Source organism: Colossoma macropomum, unplaced genomic scaffold, assembly GCF_904425465.1.
Source record: "Colossoma macropomum unplaced genomic scaffold, Colossoma_macropomum, whole genome shotgun sequence".
Classification (NCBI taxonomy): Eukaryota; Metazoa; Chordata; class Actinopteri; order Characiformes; family Serrasalmidae; genus Colossoma; species Colossoma macropomum.
Window position 1 is genome coordinate 12,388,300 of NW_023494796.1, and position 15,891 is coordinate 12,404,190.

General features: G+C 37.6%; 1 protein-coding gene across 1 annotated transcript in view; it reads right to left on the reverse strand.

Moving 5' to 3' along the window:
* Nucleotides 1-15,891, reverse strand: part of dchs2 (dachsous cadherin-related 2) — a 41,873-nt gene that overhangs the window by 22,993 nt on the left and 2,989 nt on the right. The window contains 4 exon segments of the mRNA XM_036583809.1: nt 2,013-2,249; nt 5,802-6,033; nt 6,346-6,537; nt 15,295-15,882. Coding sequence (XP_036439702.1) covers nt 2,013-2,249; nt 5,802-6,033; nt 6,346-6,537; nt 15,295-15,882 — 1,249 coding nt within the window.

Sequence of the window (15,891 nt, forward strand, 5' to 3'; positions counted from 1 at the left end):
TAATGTTATTTTGCATTCAGACAACCACTAAATCTCGTACAATCCAACACTTAAACCTGAAAAAAAAAATGTAACCTGACCTATAATGAAACCTATTTGCAGCAATGTGTTGTAACTAACAGCACAACAGGATTTCCACTGTAAAATTAAATATCTTTTTTTTACAGTGATTCTATCACTGCATCAGTTATCTGTACAGCTCTTTGTACTGAGTGTAACTGTCTCATGCTATTGTATGGAATCTCAGGTTTAAAAGGTTAGCAAAGGTAAATCTGCTCACAATTAAAAGATCTGCTCCCTCCCCCAAAACATACGGAGGGACAAAGAATGAACTAATCAGCTAAATCACAACCTCAGATGACTGTCTACCAAGCGTAAATACTAATACACGTGCACTAATCTTGAATTAACTGTAGAGAAACACACTCAGAAACCTTCGGTTTAAGGAGATGCCAATTATCATGCTAATCCCTAAATCATCATATGTGCCTCAAACCGCATAGAGTTGCAGTCTCCAATAAACTTTGTCTATAATAGATTATGTGAATTTTGACAATGTGACACTCTTATCTACAAATATGGACAAAAGTATAGACAAGATTTCCTTTTCCAGCTGCTACTTGTTAGCTATGTACTTTTGTCCATTAGTAAGTAAAGAAGCAAACTTCAGACACTGAACATGTCTTGGCTGATCGACTACATTTGTGATAAGGGGTGAACATTATGTAAATTTAAGTTTGTGCCAAACTTTTTGTCTCTCTTACTGAAGGTAGAGGAGTCCAGAGGCCACACAATGCAAATGCTGCCCTCAAGTCCTCCTCGGAAGTTCCTACATAAAATTTGGGAGGTCGTAAGTTCAACTTGATTTGCGTTCAAGTGGTTTTAAACAATGTTTATAGTTTACTTTGTTTTTCTGTTATTAAAGAAAATCCATTCATTTTGCATTACTGCAGCAAAATGAAGAGCAGAGGATGCTTATGAGATGAGTAATGTTTTTATCCAGTTAGAAGCATCACCTACAGCCCAACCAAAATACACTGACCTGCAGCAGAACGAGATGGAGTATTAGCGCCACTGATGAAGAAACAGTATAGCAGATTACTGTCATATGTTGGAGTACAGAATAACACCAAACACTTTTCTATTAAGATCAGCTAACTTTAGCTGGGTGCTTTGCTTCTTAATACAGCAGCTATTGACTTTGACCGCTTGACAGCCTATTTTTACAGGTTGTTTTGTATGTTAATTGCACTACATATCAAAAGTGTGGAAGCAAGAAGTGATTTATTTTTTAGTTTTGATGTCTTCATTATTATTACAAGTAAACAAATGGAAACCATTCATGAGAAGGTCTACCTTTAGTAAAACCTTTGGTAGTGTATAGGGGAATAAAAATGCATTGTTGCATTTTAATGCATCGATTTGAAGGTGGTGATTCAACAACACTTAACAACAAAATAAAATCCTAAACAGTTCTTCCAGTAATATTTAGGTATTCAGTGTTTTTTATTCCTATTTGTACCAAAATAATTGAATATAACTGAATGATCCGTTGCCTTTAGAAGCACTTCCTATTAGTGAAATTCATAGTGCACTATATAATGTATCATCCATGTTGTAGTGATGTTAATTTGTTGATGATAAATCTTTTACGTTGTTAATTTGCAAGAATAAATCCAGGCTGTTTACTAGGTTTTACTGGTTTTCTAGATCTAGATTAATCCTAAGTCTAGACTAAACAGTAGTTCCAATGGTTATTCATCATTGGCACTGCAATTTAGTTAAAGACTAGCCTTAATCCATGTCCAGAAAATTGGCCTACAGCAGTGAATTGTGAATGAGTAAATGAGCGAACCATTCCGAATGGCGAAATGCGACATTTTATGACTCATTGAATCATTTGCTAAAGATTCATAATTTAATCGTTTCATAATTGAAAAGTCAGAGATTTACACCCCTGGTACTGTAAATAAATCCGGAACAGTACAAGGACAGATGCTGTGGAGACTCACTGGGTGGTTTGATGGCCTGTACGGTGCCCACGGAGGTGCCTGCAGGCGCATCCTCTGGGATAGAGAAGCTGTAGTGTGACTTGTGGAAGAGTGCAGGTGCATGGTCACTGTGCAGGATGTTAAAGGTGATGTCAGCAGGCCGGACAGCAGACAGACCCTGACCATCATGGGCAGAAATGGCCAGCTTCACACTGCTACTGCCCAGCGTAGAGAGCGGAGAGGACAGACAGACCACACCTACACAAAACACATACACTGCTTGTAATGAAACATGCACTTGTTCAGTGTTTTTTAAGTAATGACCATATCCATATACTTAGAAAAGCATATTGTGATGACAATTATTACAATACAAAAAACAAATTTATCACTTGGTGTCATTTGAGAAACTCATCAACAAAGCATTGCAGTGCAAACTTTGCAGAATGAAGATCAGTGATCCACTGTGACTGAGGTGCTCCTGTGGTCAGTGGTGGCTTTTAGTGGGCTTTAGGCCCCACACAGGCAGATGGTGTGGACACTGCTAATTTTTCTCACCTAAATTTACCTTAAAATCTGAGTGAGTGGGCCTGCAAGGATTTAGGAGCCTCACCCAGGGAAGGCTCGTTAGCAGGTTAGCTGCTAGAACTGGACAGATGGTGCAATCACAATGTCAGCTTAGTGAATAAGATTTAGTGCAATACTGGTGAGGCCTATGGAAATGAATGAGACATACTTTACATATTGACGCTTAATTTATTCTACATAGGAACTCCACAGCACATGCACACACATTGAATAACTTATTTTAGAGAAGTATTTGAATATATATGCCAGTAATTGCAAGACATAAGATGTTTTATGTAAATCACATTGTATTGACGTAAGGGGCCTTCAGCTAAAGTAATAGAGAATCACAGTTATAACACTGTTATAAAGCATGGAACTTATAAGCCAGAGATTTACTGCATTTATATCGGTGTTGTCGGATCAAACCCTCGTATCTCCAAAATGGTAACTTTACAGGAGAAAGAAAAAACATACTTTACTTTTAATGTAAGTCAATGGAACCAGAAGTTTTTTGAGCCAAAAAGTCATTTTGAGCCATTTATTTTGCTCCATTCATCATGAAATTTACAAACAATGTAGACGGCAACAGGCAGTTTTCAAATTATGCCAAAAACTGAAAAACGACAAAAAAGGAGATACAAGGTTTTGTTCCGACAGCAGCGATATATTTATACTTCAGATACAGTGCAAAAGTACAGGTTCTATCAAGTAGGCTTGTGTAACTGCAGACAACAACTGTCACTTTTTTTTAAATGTACAAAAGAATTAATAATAAACGGTTCCTTAAAATGCCTGTGATAACTCGCAGTATATTTGCTTCTATTTTTCACTCAAGTCATTTATTTATCAAGGATATTTATACTTTCACTCAAGTACAGGATTTTTGTACTTCGTCCTCCACTGGTATTTATTTGTGGTAAAATATGTATAAAAATGATCCTTTAAAGGAGAAATAGATTTTTTACTTTTCTGTATAATTAAATGTTTAAGATATAAACAAAGTCATTCAGAGTGGTTTAGAGTGAAATGCTCACACTGTTTACAGTAGTGGTGATAGGAACCAGACTTCCACCTATAAAAGCTCCCTTACAGAAAGTTATTATATGAAATGGTTATGAATGTGCTGCCTTATTTTGACATAAGCTTTTGGTTTACAACGCACATTTTAAAAATGTATTTGTGTTGGTATATACAGGGTATTGTGAGGCAAAGAAGACTCTCTTTTTGAGATTTCTCACTGTTTTACCTTTATCATCTCAGCAGACATGTAGGTTCACTGGTAGTTTTGTATAGTAAATAAAATGGTTACATATGTGTTTACATTGCAACCCCTGGTTCCTGTCACCATCACTGTAAACAATTCTGAATACGTTTCTTTAGAACTGAGCATTTCACACTAAACCACTCTGAATGACTTTGTTTCTATCTCAACCACTGAATTATCCAGAAACTTTGTCCCTTAGTTTCACTCTGTTGTGTTGGTTCAGCTCCTGTTCTGTTTTACTGTTGCTCATACCTCTCACTTTGGATCTTTGGCATTTACAAACTTCATTTGCTATGCTGCTAGATGGTGGAGATGTCAAAAGTTATTCAGATTGGTTTGATATTAAACAGTTCATTCTAAAGAAACCTACTCAGATTTTTTTATAGTGGAGCCAGGGGTCAGTTTATAGTATAGTCTCTACAATGAACCATTTCATATCAAATCACTCTGATGACCACACTATGATTTGCTTACATCTCAACCTGAATTATGCAGACAAAACTTGGTGAAAATATATTTGACGGTATCAGAACCTTTCATAAAACTGATTTATGATGCTCTTAACTAGTAGTCAGCCTTATAAGTTCCATTACCTCTAAATGATGAATCATAACAGTGTTATATGCGGGACAAAAGTCTGTCAATTTGTCATTTACAATAAAACAATACCATATATTTAATAATAACACTGCAGTTTGGTCAATCGCACTTTAGTTACGTTCACATCCTAAAACTCTAGCTCCAGACACAAATTCTCAATCAAATCATTATTTTAACAAAACCTGGTTCTCATAACAAGGAAGACACTTCAGTGAACATGAAGCTGCTTTTATTTTTAAACCAATTTTTTCTTACCTAATCAAGTAATAACAGTAAAAAATTCAAATTTCAAAAGAGCACAAGTGGTTGCCTAACTTTTGACAAGCAGTTTATAAAACAGAATCAATAATATGAAAATTAAATATAAAAAATCAGTGAATATTTAAAACTGTAAAATCATGTGTGTACATTATCCAATAAATGGGCCATTAATACCACTAAGCAAGACAGTACTGTGTATCATTGTGTCCAGTAAAGCTTTAAAAAAAGTCTTCATCAACCCCCTTTCTAAAACGCCCAGCCCCCCTGATGGGAGATAAAAGTAGGGATCAGTGTACCAAGCTTATGAAGCAAAATAGCTCACTGACTCTTAAAGGCCACTGGGGGCACTAACGCTCGTTAAAGAATCATCTGCTCAGGCGGATTAGCGTCTTTAATACTCATGATTTTGGACACACTTAAGTTTCACAGTAAATAATTAAGCTGACAACAAAAGGCTGAGGCATAAATACTACATATTCAGGGACATCTCAGTATTTACTATGAATTATTCAGTATCCACTATGAATTATTCCATAAGTACTATTCAGTAACTACTATGAGTTAATTAGTGTCTGCTATGAATTATTCAGCATCTACTATGAATTATTCAGCATATACTATGAGTTAATTAGTGTCTGTTATGAATTATTCAGCATCTACTATGAATTATTCAGCATCTTCCATGAATTATTCAGTGTCTGCTATGAATTATTCAGTATCTATTATGAATTTTTCAGCATCTACTATGAATTATTCAGTATCTACCATGAATTATTTAGAAATAGTTAATAAATGCTAACATATTCAGTATTTGCTATTAATTATTCAGAATCTAATATAAAATATTCAGTATGTACTACAATGAATTACTCAGTACCTAGTTATCAGCTGCTATGAATTATTGAGTAACTAAAATAATTTGCTTCATAAATAAATTATAGATTTCCTCTCGACCAGTCACACACCAGCCAATTCAACATTCTAGTCTTAAGTTAAAACTTCCTGTCACAAGGAAATTCAAGGCATCAGGAACTTGTAAAATTCACTAAAAATCAAAGTCACTGATTCACCCTTGAAAAATATTTTTGCTTAAGCAAAGCTGACGTCCACTTTACCTGTTGATTGGTCGACTGAGAAAAGAGAGGAGGAGTCTCCAGGTAAAAGCTCATATGTGATTTGTCCATATTCACCGGAGTCGCGGTCAGTGGCAATGACGGTAAGTATCTCAGCTCCAGGCTGAGCGTGGCTGCTTACGCTTGTGATGTATTTCTCTGGATAAAAGACTGGGGCGTTATCATTCACATCCTCCACATCGATGTGAAGATATGCCTGAGACCACAGACCTCCCTGAGGAGAAGGAAAGATGAATGATTGAAAAGGTCTTCTACTCTCTATCACACATTTCTATCATTTTCTTTTTCTTTTACAACAAGTGGTCAAATGTCACTGGACAATACAAGTGACAGGCAGATAAAGTGAAATCACTCTTTTCAATAATTATCAAATCAATTATATATAATCTGTACTTTATAAATATATATATATATATATATATATATATATATATATATATATATATATATATATTTAGGTAGTGTATCTACAATGTATTGTTTGGATCAAAATGTAAAAAAAGAACAAAAATCTTTAAGCACTCACTTGGTCTTCTGCCTTTACTAAGAGGTCAAAGGTCACCAGACCTGCATCACGGTCAATGTCCTGAGATATACAGATGTCTCCGGTAACGGCGTCGATGAAGAAGAAAGGATGCGAGTCTTCACTGTTGTACCCATCAGAAAATGAGTAGTGCAGCATTCCAAACTCACCACCATCAGCATCTTCAGCACTGACCTGCACATGATGACAAGATGACCATAACTTATGGCCTTTTTTATAAAGATCATTTCTATAATGATCCCATCCCACAGCAAAAGCCATATCACTCCCTACACTTCCTGTAGTGTATTACAGTCTGTCAGAATGACTGTGTGGATCATATAAACATTACAGAGCACTGTAGTGCTTTTCAATTTGTTGAAGCCCCAGTCATATATCATGTAAGTCAACACTAGGCCCAAGAACAGGGTGGCCTGAATCTCTGACCTGTGCTCATAACCCTTAATTCACCTTAATTCTGTCACTACACCCTCAGTGCCAATGCACCCATAAGGCCTCCAGCTCAATCCCATTACAACATTAGCCACGGTGTTGGCACAGCAATGTCTCCCTGCAGAGGGTGTGCCAGACACAACAGGATAACCACATCCACTGACGCTTTATCTTCACCATTTCAGCTTCACACCACTCTGTCACAGGGGTGCGTATCCGAACACGGCTCAGCCATTCAGATTTTAGCACCACAGCTGTCCCTTTCATAAAAAGTGCTTTATAGTGCAAAGTCTCTCATGCTAAGTGCACAGCTACTTATCTCTACCAACAGCTAATGCAGCAAATAGCTTTTGCTGTAATGTAGATAAAGCTTCAGAGGTGGATATTAGTTATTAAGATTATTCTTCAAAACAAAACATACACATTCTGTCTTTCAAAGTTTCAGTATTAGTGATGAAAGGTTCACTTCAGGTTTACCAAGCTGATTCTTTCAAACTGTCCATTTTAGGCTTGGGTGATAGGATGATGTAAGATAGATGATAGATAGATGGATACTTTATTGATCCCAAAGGAAATTTAGCAGCCAGTAGCAGTCACACAACACAGGACAGTAATAGTAATAAGGATGTAAACAATATAACAGGAAGAATAAATATTAAAAAATCCTATCTACAGGCATATATACAAATAGAAAAATACAACAATCTGGAATAATATCTTTAACCTGAGATGAAAAGACGCAATGCAATAATGACTCTACAAGGAGGCACAGCTAACGACATATAATGACAATACAGAATAAATATGTGCAGATATTGGTACCAAAATAAAGTGTCTACTGTGGAGTGTCCAGATGTGCAATAAGGTGTGCAGAAAGTGCAATATGTGCAGTAAGGTGTCCATATGTGCAGATGGAGATTTAGCATGAGATATAAGACCTATGATTTGTGATTTAACATGAGATTCAGACTGACATAATCATAAGACATAATCAATAAGGATGCATCAATGCCATTTTTATCAAAGTACATTTTTTTAGTACTCACCGATTTGGAGTCTGATAACATAATAAATTACCTACTTAGAATGAATGTCCCCTAAAGCCAGGCATACACTGTGTGATTTTAGAAATCTTGCTCTTTGGTGGGTCACACTGTAAGTTTGAATAGTCTGTCATGTATAGACAAAGCCTGAGATTTATATAGTCACACTATACGTTATACTGCTACTTGAAACGCAGCCTCTTTAGACGGCTCTGTCCATAAACAATTTCAAATAAAGCTGTTTCATTCTAAACAACATGCTGCGCACCGAGTACTGAGCTAACGCACTGAGAAACTGAGCTACAGCAGTTTAGCTAACCACAGTGTGCACTGAAATATACACAGTACGACAACACAGTCTCTCTACAGCCTGTTTTTAAATGATCTAAGTCAACATTTCTACCTCGCAGTTCTACTTAGTCAAACCGAGTCGGCATTTATGAATTTTGGTAGAAAATGTCGAATTTTCGCCTGAGTTTTGCTAGCCTACGTGTTTGTGTTTATGTAAAAACAAGCGAGGGGGTTCAGTCCCGAAGTGGCATCTGGCAGCAGGAAGTGGCAACTCCGCCGTCCGGAAATGGCACGTACTGGCATGTACGCCGATAAATAGTCTATACATACTTTAGATTTAGCATGAATAACACCACAATGAATTCAGTAATTAGTTTGAGTACATCTGTAACACGAGCTGCTTTCTTCAGCTCTCCGTGCCACAACAAAAGCCCAAAATGACAGACTACCTGCACAGAGTCTTTAGGTCAACATTCCTCCATGACTTTTCCCAGGTTCTGATGGCCGATGGTGGAGCTATGATGTGCCGCTAGTTAGCCGAGCCGAGTAGCCGCTGTCCAGAGTCTTTGCTTTACTCACAGGAGCTGTTGGTATGTGCCTGTTTTGAAAGGCACACGCCGTTGCCTAACCGAGCGGCATGTGCCACTCGTTACCAGTTATCGGTGGCAGGTGCCATTCGCTGAGTGGCACATGCCAGTACGTGCCATTTCCGGACGGCGGAGTTGCCACTTCCTGCTGCCAGATGCCACTTCGGGACTGAACCCCTGCAGGAAAAAACAAGCTAAAATCACACAGTGTATGTGGTAATTTGCTAACGCAGAATGTTTAAAGTGACTGGCGACTTTGTGTCTGCCCTCCACAGAGTCAGTAACGCTTCTCTGTGTGAGAAGAGCCTCCTTCTACTGCAACCTAATCACAGCCAGTGCGCTATTATTTAAATATTTCAGAGTTCATTTACTGTTTCCAGAACTGTTTTCACATTTACAGATGTGAAAACAGTCTGATTCTGTTTCTACACATCAGGGCCTGTCTCTACTCTAATCCGTCTGTAAGATGCCACCTTCCTTTACGAGACTGTCCAGCTAATTAGCATTAATTAGAGTGATCTCATTAGCACTGAATCAGGCTGAGCGCACGCAATGTTCACACTAACACTATATACACTTTTAAAGCTGATGGAAGCTGCACAGATAGTCACCTAATACAGATCACAAGCAATAAACTTTACTAAGTCCAGTTTAACAGGACTGGACTCAAAATATTCACGTTTGATCACAATATCAAAGACATAGAATAATACACACTTCCATACTGTGCCTATTTATGCATAAAAGTTTGTACACAGCAGTGTTTCTTCTTAAATCAAGGCGAGTTTGTCCCCCTTTGGCTGCAGAAACAGGCTCAACTCTTCTGGAAATGCTTTACACTAGATGTTGGAACACTGCTATGAAGATTTGATTGCAGTCAGCCACAAGAGTATTGGTGAAGTCAGGTACTGATGTTGGTTGATTAGTTTTGCAGTTCCACTGCTCCACAGTCTAATGCTGAGGCACTTTAAACCCCACTAGCCCATGCAATGAAAAGCTTTCCCACTGATTTTCCATTCTGATATTCCAACTAATATCAGCCCTGAGATCAACATTCTCCACCCCCTCTCTTATTAACAACTCCTTAATAAACACAAAAATAGTATTTTTCCACTGTGTACATCTTCAAACAGTGTGTTATGACGTAAAAGTATAACGTCTTTCTGTTTATTCAGCACATTTTCAGTAAGAGTCCATGTTACAGCAGTGAGGAGCTGCAGGTTTTTAGTATAATCTGAAGGCTGTGTGACCAGAGAGGCTATAAATAGAGGTACTTAAAGGCTCTAAAGTCTCAGCAGAAGACCACTCACTAATTCTAACAGTTACACTTAGTCCCACGCCTGGCTTTACTACCACCAGGAACCACATTCATCCATCTCTCCATCTTTCTATCTGTCTGTCTAACTGACGAGTCAACATTTTCAATTGTTTATGGGAAAAATGTGTTCTCCAGGCCAAAGAAGTAAAAGACCACCCGGAATGTTACCAGCATAAAGTTTAAAAGCCAAGGTTTGTCATTGTACCGAGGTGTATTAGTGGGTAACTTGCACATTTGTGAAAACAGCATTAATGCTGCTTGATATGTACACATTTTAGAGCAACGCATGCTGCCTTTTAAATGTCTTTTTTTAGGGACAGCCATGCTTATTTCAACGTGACAACTGCAAGAAATCCTCTGCACTTGTTACAACAGTATGGCTGTGTAATCAGAGAGTGCGGGTGCTAGACTGACCTGCCTGTCTCTTATCGAAAACATGTGGCCCATTGGGAAGTGTAAAATACAACAATAAAGGTCCAACATAGTTGTGCAGCTGAGGACTTGTATAACTGAAGAATTGCAAAACTGGATCAACTGGTGTCTTCAGTCCCCAAATGTTTATGAAGTGTTGTTAAAAGGAAAGGTGAAATGTGACCTAGTGGTAAACATGCTCCTAACGTTTTTGACACGTGTTACAGGCGTATTTACAACAAACAAAAAACAACAATAAAGCTCAACATGTTAAACATGGAATATTGTGTTTTTTCAATTTAATAGAGGTCAAACAGAATTTGCTAATCACTGTTTTATGTTTTTATTAGCATTTCACACACTGGCCAAACTTATTATTACCCTAAAAGCTAAAAAAAAAAAAAAACAGCAGGACAATTTTTAAAAGTTTTACTGCTCTTTTGACCTCATTATACCACTGAAGGAGATTTGACCTTGATAAAACGCAGGATGTATTCACTGAATTTATTGCAGCAGTAGATATGAACTCACAGCTAGTGTGTTTCATACAGAGTGATTACAGCAAATTAAAGTTAAAATGAAAACTAAAAGTAACTAATGTAAGCGAAGTATGTAAACGTAAAAACATCCTCAAAACTGACACTAAGCCGAATTCACATGAAAACTGAAAATAATATAGGAAGTAAATATGACACTGAAAGGCCCACGGCACTGTAACCGTGCTGTAAAGCTAAATGCCGGAGGTTTTTCATGTCAGTCAGTTATGTTTATGACTGTTTGCTTTTGCCTCTCTCTGCAGTGCACTGGTAGTTTTATTGCTGAAGCTCTGCAGAAGGCTGTATATTCCAGCACTCGGCTCTGATTGATCACTGCTCTATCATCCTGCTGTAAAGTTGATATCACTGTAGGCTTTATAGGCCGTGTGGGTGGAACAGAGTTTAAAACCTTCGGTCAAGGTCTAAAAGCATGATGGGGAATCTCACACTGCTCTCTGACACGCCACATCATCCAGAGTCAGAACAGAGAAGAGCAAGAGTCTAAAGAGTGATCTGAGTAATATCATTATAACTCATATAATGTAAATTAAACATATTACAGATGATAATTACTCTTATTATTATTATTATTATTAATACATTATTATTGTTGTTGTTTTCATGATTTAACTCCTTTCATATCTCTTATTTTTATATTATTTTATCACACTAAATGCAAATTATAGAATGCATACCTTTGAATAAAAGACATTATAATCATGCTGTTCTTTTTCTATTTCTTTTTCTTGTTTACTTAATTCCTTTTATGTCTTTTATTTTATATTTATTTTACCACACTACATGAAAGAGTTACCAGCAAAGGTTTGTGCACCCCTGCTGAAATTCCATGTTTTGTTTATGTTCTAAATGTAAATAAGTTACACCTCCTCTACAGAGAAGCACGCTTCTGCATGTTTAATGCACAACCACTGTTCAGATACTAAATTTAACATATTGAACAAAAAATAAGACATAAAATGCAGCCTGTACAAGATGTATGGCGCATTTTCTATTTAATATTTTTTTCAGTTTGTTAAACTGCAAATAAATAGAAATTGTGCATTATGGTTAGCAGAAAATTATATATTTAAGGGTGCTCTCTGCAGAGAATGTGTAACTTATATTCACTTAAAAAATCAACAAAACATGGAATTTGACCAGGGGTGTTTTGCATACAACTGTGTATAATAAAAGTCCCTAACAAAGTATGTCTCAATTTAACATATAACATATTTTACTTCTTTTATACCTTTTTTATTATTTTTACCATATTCTTGCCTTTATTCATGTCTAGTCTTACATTTCTGTTAAAATCTGTAAAGTCCTAAGAGAAGCTCTTTCAAAGCTGCACTGTTTGTACGGAAGCTGCAAATAAAGCATATTATTACTACTAGTAGTAGTACTTATATTAATAGTTTTATCTGACAGTACAAACTGAGGAAAAATGTACAGTATATGAAACACATTCAACTCACAAAATCACATTCACACAAAACTATCATTGCTAGCACTTCTACAAAACATACAAAAAGCCCTAAAAGTAATGACTGACCAAGCCAACACTGTGGACAATAAGGGTCTAAGTCAGAGGTGCCCAAACCTTTTGTCTTGGGGAGGCCAAAGGACAAAAACCTATTAAAAAAAAGTTATATACAGCATAAAATATATTGTGTGAGGGGGTGAGGCTGGGGAAATTTCTGGGCCAAATTGAATGTCATCACGAGGCACACTTTGGGCAGGGCTGATCTAAATAAACGGCATGCAGAATTATTATACTGGGGCAAAACAGTGAATCTAGAATGTGTTAAGGAGCACGGTTTCATCACTCTCAGAGTGCAGAACGGCATGTGCTTGTCATTTTTGGGGGTTTTGTGCACATGATTATTCATCTCCAAATGTGTCAGAGTAATCAGTTTTGACAGAAGCCTAATACAACTGACCACAAAAGACTGACTGTTTCCTAACTACTGGCTCAAGATGTTCCATGTGACCTTTGCACCAAATACTGATCAGCTCTCATTTTCCACTGAGCTGCTGGTTGTGTTTTTATGTTCGCAGTGCGGGATGCTGTAAACTCATCTGTGCTTTAGGGCTCGTTTTATACTAAACTGCAGTGCCAGTGATGAATCAGCACTGAAAACTCTTCGGCTTAAAGGGGAATTCCATCGATTTTCCGCATAATTAAACGGCTAAGCATGAAATGCTTTGTTTGGTGTGAAATGCTTTGTTCTAGAGAAACTGTTCACAGTGGTGGTGGAAGAACCAGACCTCTAAAAGCCCCCTCACAGAAAGTTATTACATGAAATGTTATGAATACACTGAATACACTGTCTGATGTCTGGGACAAGTTTTGTGAAAACTTAATTTTCAAATCCGTTCTTGGTGGAGGGGGACCTGTAGGACGTTGTGAGGCAAAATAGTCCCCAAAGAAAACTGATTTTTCAGATTTTTCATTAATTGAACATTACCAACATTACATTACGTAGAGGACTCATCTAGGTTTGCTGGTGGTTTTGTATAGCAAATAAAGTGGCTATATATGTGTTGTAGATATTGTGACCCCTGGTTCCTATCACCACCAGTGAAAAGAAATCAAAGTCTCCACAATGAAACTTTTCACACCAAACCATTCTGAATGACTTTGTTTACCACTGAATTATGTGGAAAATGAGAAAAAATGGTGGAATTCCCATTTAAAATCTAAGGCTGGGAAACTTGTCCTTATTACAACAGGGTGACTTAGCAAGATAAGCAGTAAACTCTGAACTGCAGCACTAAAAACTTTAGACCAAACATGTCTCTGCTTATCGACTGCATTTGGGGTGAGATAGGATAAACTGGATATGTTTCATTTTACTGTTTGTGGGAATAGTTGATAGTTTCTTTTGGTTTGTACTACTTTTTTCTTGTTGTTCTGTAAAACCTCACACCCACATTTACCATTCTACCTCTTTTCTTTCACTTTCCTTTGTGAAATTACTGGGCTTCATTGGTGGGTTTTGATTTTGATGCTCTGTAAAGCTACCTTGAGTTATGCAAAGGCACTGTATAAATAAAATATATTATTGCTATTATTTTTATTATTTAATTCAGACACACTGGGCTGCTAACTGAAACTGTGAACAATAAGAACTTACTAAAATGATTTTAGTATGTAGCTACAGAATGAGCCACGGAATCCAACTTCCTTGGATTCCTACTTGGATCCTCTCCTACTGATGATCCTCTTGAACAGATTTTAAAAATCTTGTGTCTCATGTTCCTTATAGAAAGAGTGAAATATCTTTTATATTTATAATATTTTTATTGTTGTTCTGCTGATCAGTCTGTTTGAGGACATTGCATGAGCAAAGAAACAAACAGCGTTTTTAATCAACATTTTCATTACCATTAAACTTATTAGTCTTAGTAAAGAATTAGACTTTGACGCTTTGAGGCCTATTTAATCTTTGCTTTTTCAGCCAAAATTTTGGCCTTTTTTTCCTCTTTCGGCTGAAACTGAAAGTAGCATTTCTGACAATTAGGTGATTATTATTATTATTATTATTGTTGTTGTTGTTGTTGTTGTTGTTTAGTATGACAATAATATCATAATTTAACCCTTAAAAACACACTCTGCATTTGAATGTGTAAATCTTGCATACTGCAGTACTGGCTGACGTTGTTTAGCTGTTTGTACCAGGCGGCAGTGGCACCACCAGGATCAAGTCTGCTGTAACACTGCTGTCTTTGTATCTCAGAGAAACAGACAGAGAAGAGAGAACAGTCTAACTTTAGCACTGCCAGTTAGCACCAGAGTGAGTGAGGGTTTGTTTATTTGTGTTTGTTTGTAGTGATCAGATGCTTTTTCATGCTGTGTGAGAACCTGATCATTTATTATTACGCAGCTGATATGTCACTGGGTCGTCACCGTGTGTCAGAGTTACCTATTGCATGTATTCCTCCACAAGTATTTTCCTTAGAATCCCAGAATGAGCAGCATTTTGATTTTGGGTCAATTTGTGTGAAATAACTAAGGGCCACCTGACTGACCACCTCAGACTTCCTTAATACTTCTGTGAAATAATGTCAGGATGTCCAATTTGTTTTCATATTATCCATACAGTCATTCTGACAGACTGCAATACACTACATGATGTGTAGGGGGCGGTATGGCTTCTACCGTTTCATTTAGAAAGCGCTCTACAAAGCTCTACAACAATGCTTTGAATGATGGCGGTGGCAAACTGAGAGGAATCAGAGAAGGCAAAAAAATCAATATAGAAAACTGCAGCCCTACCTACTTCATCAATGCAATCAAAAGGCTGGTTTACCTGTAAAAAGCAGGTTCCGTTGGCCAGATGCTCCTGAATGGTGGTGTTGTAGAGCTGCTGAGTGAATACAGGTTTGTTGTCATTGACGTCCTCCACATGGATGTTCACAGTGGTGGTGGAGGTTAACGGAGGAAACCCTCCATCCACAGCCACCACCAGAAAGGCCAGGTTAACATCCCTCTCCCTGTCCAAGCCTGCGGCCGTGCTAATAAGGCCAGTCTGAGGGTCAATGTTCACCAAGTAGTCCTGATTTGACCGCAGGATTGAGTAGAATATACCAGAATCCTCATCCTGGTCATGGGCCTTCACCTGCAGGACTGAGCTTCCAACAGGTAAATCCTCCGACACGCTCACTTCATAGACTTTCCGCTCAAAGCTTGGAGGGTTGTCGTTCACATCTGTGACTCGTAAGAGGAACGTTCTCTCGCTTCTCAAAGGAGGAGAGCCAAAGTCAGAAGCAACCACAGTCAACTCGTAAATATCCTTCTGCTCCCGGTCCAGCGGGCCGTCCACACAGAGCGCGTAGAGAAACTCGTCAGTGGCCTTCAGTGTGAACTTGCCTTCTCCACCTTCGAGGAACACGCTGACCTGTTTGTG